Source organism: Enhydra lutris, unplaced genomic scaffold, assembly GCF_002288905.1.
Source record: "Enhydra lutris kenyoni isolate GAN:26980312 unplaced genomic scaffold, ASM228890v2 scaffoldscaffold31, whole genome shotgun sequence".
Lineage (NCBI taxonomy): Eukaryota > Metazoa > Chordata > Mammalia > Carnivora > Mustelidae > Enhydra > Enhydra lutris.
Genome location: NW_019154115.1, coordinates 15,008,025 through 15,020,803, shown reverse-complemented (window position 1 = coordinate 15,020,803; position 12,779 = coordinate 15,008,025). Strand labels below are relative to the sequence as shown.

Here is a 12,779-nt window from a genome sequence, read left to right as displayed (position 1 = left end):
CCTGTCATCTGAGAACAAAGACAGCTTTATTTCTTCTTTCCTAATCTGTATACCTTTTATTTTCTTAACTTATTGCATTATCTAGGATCTCCCAGTGTTGAATAGGAGTGGTAAGAGTAGATGTCCTTGTTCTTTGTTCCTGGTCTTAGTAAGAAAGCATCTAGTTTCTCACTCTTAAGTATGATGTTAACTGTAGGTTTTTTGTGGATGTTCTTTTTCAGGTTGAGGTTCCCCCCTTCTCTTCCTAATTTGTTGAAGAGTTTTTGTTATGAATTGATGTTGGATTTATATTATTCATTCATTCATTTATTTTAGAGAGAGAGGAGGGTCAGAGGGAGAGGGAGAGAGAGGATCTTAAGCAGTCTCCACACCCAGTGCAGAGCCTGACTTGGAGCTCGATCTCACAACCCTGAGACCATGTTCTGAGCCAAAATCAAGAGTTGAATGCTTAACCCACTGAGCCACTCAGGCAGCCCAAGATTTATATAATTTATAGTAGATATTTTATTCATTATCTTAATTGATTAAATACATAATATAGTGAGGACATTGTTAACAGTGTCATTGATTAATACCAACAAACTATGTTAAATTAAAATATTATGGGGTTGTATTTTATCATTATGCAAACAGTCTTCTGTAATCAGGGATCAGCAAAGTATGGCCTGTGAGCCCAATCTAGTTGATGACCTGTTTCTTAGAGACTTCGGTCTAAGAATTTTTAACATTTTTAAATGGTTGGAAAAAATTGAAAGAAAATAGTATTTTGTAATGCATGAAGATTATACAAAATTCAGAGTTTGTTGCCCATAACTAAGGCTTTATTAGAACACAGCCTTGCTTATTTCTTTATATATCTGTGGCTGCTTTTGTACTGCTGCTTAGCACACAACAAAGGAAAAATAACTCGAGATTATAGATTACCACACATATAACTATCCTGAAACTTTTGTTTTTTATTACTAATGCATACTGATCATGTTAAAAGAAGTAGAGAAAGTGGACTTTGAGTATCTCTCTTCCAGGTCACAGTTAGTTATTAAATGAAATGGCAAAGCATTATTCTATTATGTAATGACCCTGTGCTAAAAGAATATTTACAGGGGCACCTGGATGGCTCAGTGGGTTAAGCTGCTGCCTTCGGCTCAAGTCGTGATCTCAGGGTCCTGGGATCGCGCCCCGCATCAGGCTCTTTGATCAGTGGGGAGCCTGCTTCTCTCTCTCTCTCTCTCTGCCTACTTGTGATCTTTCTCTGTCAAATAAATAAATAAAGTCTTTAAAAAAAAAACAAAAAATAAAAATAAAGTAAAAGAATATTTACCTGTGCTAAAAGAATATTGAAATTTCCAAACTAAGCACTTGTCACAATATACCCACCTCACAGGAAAGGAATGGCCAGAAAAATTTAAAAATTTAAGAAAAAATAACTCATACAAAAGACTTTCTTTACAAAAATAAAAAACCAAAAAAAAAAAAAACCAACCAAAATACCCTGAATGACTCATCTGTTAGCCAGGCAAAGGAACATCTTTTACCAATGGTGAGGTAATTGGAATCACCTGAATGTAGCAGCTGAAGAGAGGTGTCCAGAGTTAATAAACTTAGAACCCTTAGCCTTTTTGTGAAAATAGTTGCTTGAAGAACTGAGGACATTCAGAGCAACATCAATAGTCAATTAAAAATAAGGCAAATCATTTTGAGTGGTTTTCCTTGGCTCTTAATGGGTCAACAGATGTTACCCATACTGCTCACTTATTGTGTATTTGAGAAGCCAGTGCTGAGTTTGAAGTGACTAAAGAATTAGCCTCTATGAATACTGACCTTGAGCCCTAATAATGAAATGAAATGTTGTCACCCCGAGAAAGGTTAAAAAAAATTTTTTGTAAGTATGTATGGTGACAGTTGTTAACTAGGTTTATTGTGATGATCATTTCACAATATATGCAAATATTAAATCATTAGTGTACCTGAAATTAATGCTATGTCAATTATACCAAATTATATGTCAATTATAAAAAATTTTAAAAAGTTTTGATCTCGGGGTCCTGGGATTAAGCCCAGCATCAGGCTCTCTGCTCTGCAGGGAGTCTGCTTCCCCCTCTCTGCCTGCTTGTGATCTTTCTGTCAAATAAATAAATAAAATATTTTTAAAAATAAAATAAAATAAAATTTGTACTCAGTTGTTTTTATATTTTGAATCTGGTCAATTAGAAAAATTTGTGCAATTTTTTTCTCTTGTTATTTAAGCACTTACTTAACCTCAATTTTGTCTTAGCCATAAAGTCTAAAATATTTACTATAAGGCTTTTTATGAAAGAAGTTTGAGTTCCTTAATAGATTGATGTGAATGTGTGAGAGAAGAACATTTCCCCTGCCCCTTTTCCTTATGTACTTTTATAATACAGGTGTATTTTGCTGCTTAAAAAATATCTTGTATAATTTTCATAGAAGATTTATAGTTGTAATAATTTGTGGTTGAATGACAATTCCAGCAAGCCTAATATATACTACTAATTTAATTTTCTTTGTGAATTGTTTTAGTTCTGGTGTTGTTTGGGAGATGAAACCAAAGCAGAAATGGAAGCCTTTTAGTCAAAAGCAGATAATGTTGCTGGAACAGTCCTATAAAAAATATCAAGTATCAAAAGACCATGGATGGATTAAGCTAGATAATAATTTTGAGGTATACCAGAATTTTTTTGTTTTGGTTTTTATATATGTATTTCATCGGTGCATAATAAGTAAGGAAAATTTAGAGTAAAATTTTGTGTGCAAAATTTTATCCAAGTAAAAATGTGTGTGCAGAAACTAATTTATAGCAAATGAACTCTTAGTTGTTAGTAGGATTGACATGACTCATAATCATTAGTACATTTTAAATCAAAATATGTTATTAAATCATATACTGTGAAACATGATTTAAATGTTTCCCTTTTGCGTTTTTGTAATTTCTTCTGTTTATAAGACAGTTTCATGGAACTTATTTTCAGTAAGATTATGCAGAAATTAATATTGCTTATTGGAACTTTTGTTCTGTTTTGAATGATACCAATATATATTGGTAAATAAAGTCTGTGCAAAATTACTTATTTCAGTAATGAAAAATCTGTAGAAAATCCGTTCAATTAAGTTCATTAAATGTGAATGATTGTTGGACTTGGGTAGATGTCACAAATATAGGTGTACTCTCTGCAGGCCCTTACGGTATTGCAGTTGAAAGTCACTTTTGCCCTAAGAAGACCCCAGAAGCTTGACTGCCATTTCTCATTTGCTTTGGTTCAGTTACACACTTCTAGTTATTCTTTGATGTTTAATGGTTGAGTTTGGATTGATTACCAGATATGCTCCCCATCCCAACCCTCATCCCTATAAAGGTTGGCCATGCTCAAATGAAAACAAACTGACATAAATAAGCTATTAACTATTCATTGTTTAACTCTGTTAGAACAAAATTTAAGAATTACCTAGAATTACTCATTATTATTGAGATTTTTTTAAAAATACGAAACATGGTTTATTTTCTTTAACTGCAGTTTATATAATTGGAAATTTCCTCAGTTGTTTTCTTGTTTTCTTCATCATTTTGGTGGAAAACTGATGATTCTGCTTCAAAGATCTCAACTGTAGATCACCTTAAGGCAGATCTTTTGGTAGGACATAGAGATTAAAATGTTTTCTCCTTTCAATTTGTGAGTAAATGGGTATTTAAAAGAGGCTATCCTTCTAATACCAAATCATCATAAACATATGTGCTTTTTCCCCAGGTCAATTTTGATAAAGTTCCCATGGAAATGCGCCTCCCTGTTCATTGCCCAATAAAGCGAGATTTTTTATCAGGGATTCAGATTGAGTTTAAGCAATCTCCTCACCAGAGAAGTTTAAGAGCCAGATTGTACTGGCTTCAGGTAACATTGTCATTTTCAGTTTAATAAGTATACCTAATCCCTTTGGGAAACCTGGGGGTAAAATTTTTTCTGCAAGACTCTAGCATACATTGTAAACAGTTTTTTTCTTTTTGTTTGTATATATATTCCCTTTTCCCATGTATCCTGTGGATTCTCTATACTTAGTGTCCCAAAGATTGTGACTGTTGAGACTATTTAATTTAACCAGATGGCCTGCAAGAGTGTTTTCCTGCACTGAAATTATTTTTATTTTTATTTATTCTTTTTTTAAGATTTTGTAATTTATTTGACAGAGAGAGAGATCATAAGTAGGCAGAGAGGCAGGCAGAGAGAGAGGGAAGCAGGCTCCCTGCTGAGCAGAGAGCCCGATGTGGCCTCGATCCCAGGACCCTGAGATCATGACCTGAGCTGAAGGCAGAGGCTTAACCCACTGAGCCACCCAGGCGCCCGTGAAATTGTTATTTTTAAATAATTCCTTTGAATTTGTCATGGGATCCCAAAATAAGATTTTCTCCTGTCATTCTACATAGGAGTGGACATCGGAGAACATTTTTGTCCGCTTGCTTTCTTGCTCCCTTCTTGCTTCCCTTCCTCTCTTCCTTTTAACTACTAAATACTACTTAGGACATTTTTATTCTTTTTCTTCTTTCTAATTTCATATCCTTTTTCCACTTACATTTTACTTAAATTATAAACTGTCAAAATCTCACATGATCCATAAGCACAAATATTTTGATTAATAGTGTATATGCTGCACAGTGTTAATGCACTTAGGAGGAAATTAAATATTTCCCTACGTAAAAGGTTGCCCTTGCTGGCATATGTATGAATTTTAGTTTTAAAGTGAAACTTCTAATAGCACCACATATACAATGCAAATATTTAATTCTGATGAAATTAGTAGCCTCTTCTATAGTGTTATCTCTAAAACTAAAAGTTATTACATTATTTCAAATCCTGCTGAATTATTTTCTTTTCTTTCTTTCTTTTTTTTTTTTTAAGGTTGATAGTCAGTTACCAGGTACAATGTTTCCTGTTGTATTTCATCCTGTGGCTCCTCCAAAATCTATTGCTTTGGATTCAGGTAAAAAAAAGAAAAAAAATTTAGACATTCTATTTTAAAAATTAAGTAGACATTATTTTGATCTAGTATAAAGCTTGATTTTTTCCTCTGATTTTTTTTGTTTTCTTTCTTCCTCTTAGAGCCCAAACCTTTCATTGATGTGAGTGTCATCACAAGATTTAATGAATACAGTAAAGTATTACAGTTCAAGTAAGTAAAGATTACCCTATTTAACTAAGGGAATTTAAAACGAGAATCTATTTTGAAAATAAATTTCACTGCTGTGAGGCTGACTTCCGTATAAAACTTATTTTCCACTTGAACATATGAATCTACTAATGGTTAAGTCATTTTCTTTGTTGAACTTAATATAATAATAGTCCCTCTATATTTTAAGGTGTAAAGTTCCTTACCCACTTTTCCTCTTTGTAATTCCAATTAGAATATAAAATACCCAGTGAAATATAAATGATGTATGTATTTGTGAAATGTGCTCTTGAAACAATTGCTGTAGCCCTTAGAAATGGAATAATTCATGCTCTATCATCTAATGGTATTTGTCTCTTCTGTAACATGATAAATACGGGATTTGGAACTTTAAATGCTTAGTATCGATACAGCAGTATTACCACCAGTGAAATCTTAACTCTAGTGGGGGGAAAAAAAAACAGCTCAGTTAAGGATACCTTGATCTTGTTAACGTAACACTTTTTTTTTAAGACATGAAGGTGTAAAAATCTTGTTGTGACTTCTGGCCAAAATCAGAGTTTAACATTGAAAATTACAAGGTTTGATAGAAACTCTTTTCTGTCTTTTAAAAAATTCTTTTCCTCAGGTATTTTATGGTCCTCATTCAGGAAATGGCCTTGAAAGTTGATCAGGGGTTTCTAGGAGCTATTATTGCACTGTTTACCCCATCAACGGACCCTGAAGCTGAAAGAAAACGGGTAACAATTTTTATTTCTTGGGAAAATTATAAACTAAAAAAAAAAGTAGCCATTCCTTGAACTAATTAGAGAAAAAAAATTAAAATACTAATTCTTTATTTCATTTTTTTCAGACAAAGTTAATCCAACAAGATATTGATGCTCTAAATACAGAGTTAATGGAGACTTCAATGACTGATATGTCAGTTCTTAGTTTTTTTGAACATTTCCATATTTCTCCTGTTAAGGTTTGTTATAATTATTATTTTAAAATTGTGCAGAATTATAAGATTTTTAAAGGCTCTGTGTATAAATGTGTGTTTTAATTTGCACCAGATATTTGGTGGGAATTTTGTTTGATTAATTGAAATAATTAAGACAATTCCCTGTAACATATGTACAACCATAATTCCCACAGAGAAACCGTCAGAGCATGTTCTCTAGTCTTGAATTAATAACCCCTTTATTCAAGGAAGGAGCTGACAAAAGCATTTCTTAATTAAGCGAAGAAGTGCTCACCAACATTTAATGTTTTGGTTGCACTTTGTAACTACTATCACTGTCTAAACAGAGAGCTATAATGGGTGCCCTAACCAGAATGTGAAAACGCTGAAGTAGGTATTATACTGTTGATGTGGTGTTTTTCACCCTTCCAAAATTTGATTGTAACTAAGGGAGTGGAAAATTGGATACCTTTCACTTGCCTGATTTTGTACTTTATGAACCCATTTACTTTTCTCCTTTTGTTGTTCTTTCTCGGTTTTATAGGAAGAGGTGACTGCTTAGTAAATTCACAAATGCCACCAACCATAACTCTCTACACTTGTGTAATGGGCCAGATTTACAATTAAGTAACTCTAAAATATTGATGATCCTTTACTTTCTCAAAAACTGTTCACAGCACATAATTTTCAGTTGCATACACCAATCCTTTTGGCGAAGTAAATTAATTTATAAAATGGAATTAAATTATTATTTTAAATTGATATACTACTTTGGTATTATTAGACATATTTATAGTGTAAGGTTTAAAATTTCTATCATTTCATGTAGTAGGTTATACACAATTTCTCTTTCATTATTAAGTGAAAATCACTTATGAGTTTGAACAATACCTTCAACAAATATTTGCTAAATGCCTACTATCAAAGTTGCTCTGGAATGTATAAAATGACTTCCTGGATTTTATAATCTTAGGGGAGTGTTAAAGATCTTTGATTCATGATTTTACACATGTTAGGAATTACACCATGAGGTTGAGTAATTAAGATCATGAACTGTAGTTGTTTTCTTATTCCATGGTGACTTTGCCTTAGGGAGAGGTTGGACCTCTGTCCACCCAAGCTGACCTTTCCTGGATCTGTATACTCTCTGGCTCTGCAGCGGGCAGAAGTCCACATCAAAAGAACAAAACAAAACCCCAAACCAGGCTTTCCTGATTTTACCTCACGTCTCTTCTGTTGAGCTCTACCTTGGTTAGGTAAAATGCAGAATAAGAAAGGAGATTCATCTGATTTATTTGCCTTTATAGACTACCTTCTGCCTTTGTCTTTTGCCACTATTGTACTATCGACGATACAGCACAAAGTAGAAGCTAAATGGGAATGTGAAAATCCCGTGCTTCGGTACTGAGTTAAGGAGTCTGTGGAGGCTGAAACCTTATTACTTTTTAAAAATTTATTTAACAATGTGCTAATTGTTGCTATAATTGCCATGTTGTTATTTATTATTGTTGTATAATTATAATTGTTATTATTAATTATTGCCATAAATTATTTACCTTAGTTGGATGAAAATAAATTATTAATTATTTTGACTGGTAGACATGTTTTGTATGCCAGTTGACATGTTTTTCTTCTTAAAATGATTATACTATTTTTGTAAAGTGTTTTGAGCCCCTCCATATAAGCACAATGGTCTTTATACACTTTAGATAAAATTTTAGTTCTTTGAAACAGACTAATTTGAATTATATCAAAAAGCAAATGTGAGAATCAGGTACTAGTGAGTTATCCTGTGTGGTGTGTAGAGTAACAAACAATGGCTTTCTTTAGGACTCTGAAAGATATAGCATCTGTTTGTATCTGGAAGATCTGATTCCTGTGTATGTAAAGTTTTTGTTTTTGTTTTTAGCTTTTATTTATGAAACATTATTTCTCTTTTAGTTGCATTTAAGTCTGTCCTTGGGTAGTGGAGGTGAAGAGTCAGACAAAGAAAAACAGGAAATGATTGCAATTCATTCTGTCAATCTGCTATTGAAAAGCATAGGTGCTACTCTGACTGATGTGGATGACCTAATATTCAAGTAAGATTTATGATAAAGTAGATGGGGAAGGTTTTCTACCAAGGTTATGTTTCTGAATATTACTTCTGCCCAAGTGGGCTAGAATGTTAGCTTAGAAAAAGCTAATTCTCACCATATTTGAAGCTTGGCCCCTTTCTAATTATGCATTTTAGATAATGCTTATTTTACTCTTAAAGAGTTTTATATTTTCTTCAGTTACTCAATGTTGATAATACATGAATATAGAATAAAAATGGAGTTATTTTAGTAGTAGCTTATAAATTGACCATGTTTTAAAGCAGACTTATATTTAGAAATATGTAGCAGTATGGTGAGATTTCAGTATAATTGTATGGAAAAGTGTAGAAAATAGCTCTTTGTAACATTTAATCTGAGAATACTTACATGTGCTACACATATGTGAATTCAGTGAATGTTTATTGAATTGAATATTAAGCAATTATATTGGAACAAGTAGTTCCTTTGGAGGAAAAAAACCCATTTGTATTATTTCCACCTTATACATATCAAATTTCATAGGGATGGAAGATTAAATATAAAATTCAGATGAAAAAGACTGAGGAAAATATCAATGTTAATTGTCAAATCTCGAGTAAAGGAAGTCTTCTCAGTGTAAAAGCAATGGGAAAACCTGCAGTGGAAAATACAAGATAGATTTGACTACATAACAATTAAACACTTCACAAAATAAAATCAGTGGAAACAATTAGAAAATGAATTGGGAAAATATAATGACGAGTATGACAGAGACAAGATTGATAGTCTTAATATTAAACATTGATAAGACAAACCTAAAGATTCCATTGCCGGGGCACCTGGGTGGCTCAGTCATTAAGTGGCTGCCTTCAGCTCAGGTTATGATCCCAGAGTCTTGGGATCCAGCCCCTGCTTGGTGGCAGGAAGCCTGCTTCTCCCTGTTGCACTCCCCTGGCTTGTGTTCCCTATCTCGCTGTGTCTCTCTCTGTCAAATAAATAAATAAAATCTTAAAAAAAGAAGATTCCAGTGCCATAATTGCTAGCAGACAATAAGGGAGAATTTGCAAAAGGGAAGATACAGCAGGTGATAGATATTTGAAATGCTCAGCTTTATGATTTATCACATAATATATGCAAATTAAAGCAAATTATCAAAGATTTCAAAGTATGAATAATCAATACTAGAGAGGGTTGGGTCTAATAAATAGGAATTTTTAACTATTTGTATGAGTGGAAAGATTTTATATATCTTTATCTATATATATTGATACATATCTCAAAGCCTCAAATGTTTTTTTAGTAGTTTTTAACTGTGTAATTCTTTTATTGGGAATTCAGTCCAAAAAATAATCATGAAATACAACCAAAGAGTTATATTCAAAATTTACATATGGCAGTCCTAATTATTATTGTCAGGATTTAGAAATGTCTGACAGTGGGAGAATTGTTTTGTTATGACACTTCCACATGATGGGATGCTAAGAATCCATTAAAAATGGTTACATAGAATTTTAAAAACCTAGAGAAATACTTATTCACAATATTGAGTGTAAAAATGCATACAAAATGTTTTAAATATTTTTGAATTGGTTAGAAAAGAAAATTCAAAGTGGGAAAATGTCAAGGAAAAAGAAACTAAAAAACCCACTGTATGATGAGATTATGGTTGAGTTTTTCAACCTTTTTACTCTTTGTGTATTTATGAAAGACTTGTCTGAGAATGCTACTTTTTTTTTTTTAAGATTTTATTTATTTACTTGACAGAGAGATAGCACAAGTAAGCAGAGCGGCAAGCACAGGGAGAGAGAGAAGCAGGCTCTCTGCTGAGCAGGGAGCCTGATGCAGGGCTCGATCCCAGGACCCTGGAATCATGACCTGAGCCTAAGGCAAATGCTTAATTGACTGAGCCACCCAGGCACCCGAGAGTGTGCTACTTTTACAGTAGTTTTGTTACCATGATATGAAGATCTCAAACATAAAATATATGTGGCAGATCTACAAATCGAACTGTGAAAGATTAGCAATGATTAATTTATCATTGAAATTTTAAGGCTCTTTCTTTCAGAATGTAATCATCATGCCTTTGAATCTTTCTTTCTCCTCCCAGACTTGCTTATTATGAACTTCGGTATCAGTTTTACAAGAGAGATCAGCTCATGTGGAGTGTTGTTAGACATTACAGTGAACAGGTAATTTCCTATCATAGTAGCTAACAAGGAATATACGTCATAAAGGATCAGACAAAACATTTGCATGTGATGGCACATTGTGCAAAATTGTTTATCTAATTTACTTCAATTTGCATTCTCATTACTTCATAGTTTTCTTGAATGATTAATTTCTATGTCTTTAGTTCTTTCCCCTCTGTATAAAAGTTTTTGAAATTTTCCTCTGGTGCCTTTTTTCCTTTGCAATTATACATTTGCCACTTTGGGGAAGAGTACTGATGTAGGAGGCATCACACTTATTTTGTAAATGTCTCCAGTTTCTCAGCAGTCTAATAGAGTCAGGAGAGGAATTCTAGGCCAGGTTCTTTTCCACGCCTCAGTTACTCCATGGCTTGAATTGGATGCAGAGGCGCGTAGTAGTTGTTTTCAGGGTGGTAGGGTACCATTGCTGCACCATGGAACTTCAGGGCGGCGGTACCCTTTCCTGCCTCTGCTGGAAGGTCTTTTCTCCTACAGTATAGATAGACTTTATGGTTATTATGTGTTCAAATAAGGATGTATTTTCATTTGTGTTTTGTTTTGATTATTTATTATTTCCCCATCTAGTTTCATAGTAATAGTGATAGTAACATAATAATAAAAATAAGTAAAAAATAATTAAAAAAAACTATTATTGAATTATATGTTCATTTAATATGTGTACTTAGCCATGCAAAGTCAGTGTAATCTACCTCTCATTTTCTATATGAGAAGACTGAGGCCCTATTATAGAGACTAACTGACCTGTCCAAGGTTACATAGCTGATAACTGGCAGACTAGCATAATGTCTGGCACATAGTGAAAGATCAGTTAGTAGATATAGTTATGGTTATTCTGCATTGATTTCCTTTAACAATCTCATGTAGTCAGTACTCTCCTTTCTTCCCGAGGCATCATGCTGTGGTTTCTTACAAGAGTAGTAAAGGACTTACTGTACTTTTTTTTCTCTTTAGTTCTTGAAACAGATGTATGTCCTTGTATTGGGCTTAGATGTGCTTGGAAACCCATTTGGATTAATTAGAGGTCTGTCTGAAGGAGTTGAAGCTTTTTTCTATGAACCCTTCCAGGTATTGATCTTTTATTTATTTTAAGTATAGGTACAGAATTGTTATTCTATTATTGTTATTCTATTTTTTCAGTGACAAATAAGTGTATCTGGGAATTGAATAATGTTCAGATAACAAAATACATGAACATCATATTTATTTATTTAAAATTATGTGAGATGACTTTAAAAGACTGTTGTAGAATTAATTGAGCACTTCTAGTGTCTGGGCGATCAAACATGCCCACATTTTCCAGGATTTCACATGGTTATAAGGGAGAATGCTAGGTACATTAACAGCATTTCAAGGCTGTTTCACCACTATGGAAAGGACTCAGGGGATAAGAAAAGCTGACTTCATTTTGTATTCAAGCTTTCCTCTAACCTGTTTACCTCCATTGGGTGGAGGAACTCAGGAACCCTAAGTAGTGAGGGTTTAACAAGACAACACAGTATTTCTCCAGCAGTATTTGAGTTAGAGGGTGAAAACTGGTATCACTGTGTTTGTGGATGTTTACAGATTCTCTGTCTTCACGGAAACCCTGAAATATTAGATGAAAAATCTTAAGATTATTTAAATTTTAAATAGCAAACTTTTCTCTTTTTTCTTTTCTTTTGGTCAGGGTGCTGTTCAAGGCCCTGAAGAATTTGCTGAGGGGTTAGTGATTGGAGTAAGAAGTCTCTTTGGACACACTGTAGGTATGGATCACCTATTTGTGTATATAAATATACGTATTTTTATTGTAATTATTCTAAAATGCATTTATAAATAAAGAGGATCAGTTTTCTAATAATCCCCTTTAAAAGATGTGTTCCCTTTTTCTTAAATGGAAAATAACAGACTTGCTGGGTTTGTTTATATGTCTTTGAAGCATTGGATCAATGTGCTTTTTTTACAGAATAGTTTTTAGAACAGTTTTAGGTTTACAGAAGAATTTTGGAGAATCAGTGTACTTTGAATAGTTTCATTCTTCTTGCTAAGTGGGAAATGATAAAAATACATTTCTGTATGTTTGTATAGGAGAGAGAATCTGAAGCATTTGTTCAAAGCAATGGCATGCCTTATACGGTGTTAATGGTCTTTGAACAAACAATGAGACTGACTTCTCTGGGTCTTCCGATAGGTGGAGCAGCAGGAGTTGTATCTCGCATCACCGGTTCTGTTGGAAAAGGTTTGGCAGCAATTACAATGGACAAGGAATATCAACAAAAAAGAAGAGAAGAGATGGGTCGACAGCCTAAAGATTTTGGAGACAGCCTGGCCAGAGGAGGAAAGGGCTTCTTGCTTGTAAGTCTCTTACAGAATCAAGAAGCCGTGAAGTTTGATATACATTTTATAAATGTACTTCAA

General features: G+C 33.4%; 1 protein-coding gene across 2 annotated transcripts in view; it reads left to right on the top strand.

The window, feature by feature from the left end:
* The window catches only part of LOC111153382 (vacuolar protein sorting 13 homolog C), a 180,313-nt gene that overhangs the window by 149,350 nt on the left and 18,184 nt on the right, over positions 1-12,779 (top strand). For both annotated transcript variants that reach the window (XM_022512378.1, XM_022512377.1), the window contains 11 exons: positions 2,542-2,683; positions 3,765-3,905; positions 4,908-4,989; positions 5,109-5,178; positions 5,804-5,915; positions 6,029-6,142; positions 8,060-8,199; positions 10,283-10,364; positions 11,337-11,450; positions 12,052-12,127; positions 12,553-12,716. In XM_022512378.1, coding sequence (XP_022368086.1) covers positions 2,542-2,683; positions 3,765-3,905; positions 4,908-4,989; positions 5,109-5,178; positions 5,804-5,915; positions 6,029-6,142; positions 8,060-8,199; positions 10,283-10,364; positions 11,337-11,450; positions 12,052-12,127; positions 12,553-12,716 — 1,237 coding nt within the window. The remainder of the gene's footprint in view (positions 1-2,541; positions 2,684-3,764; positions 3,906-4,907; positions 4,990-5,108; positions 5,179-5,803; positions 5,916-6,028; positions 6,143-8,059; positions 8,200-10,282; positions 10,365-11,336; positions 11,451-12,051; positions 12,128-12,552; positions 12,717-12,779) is intronic.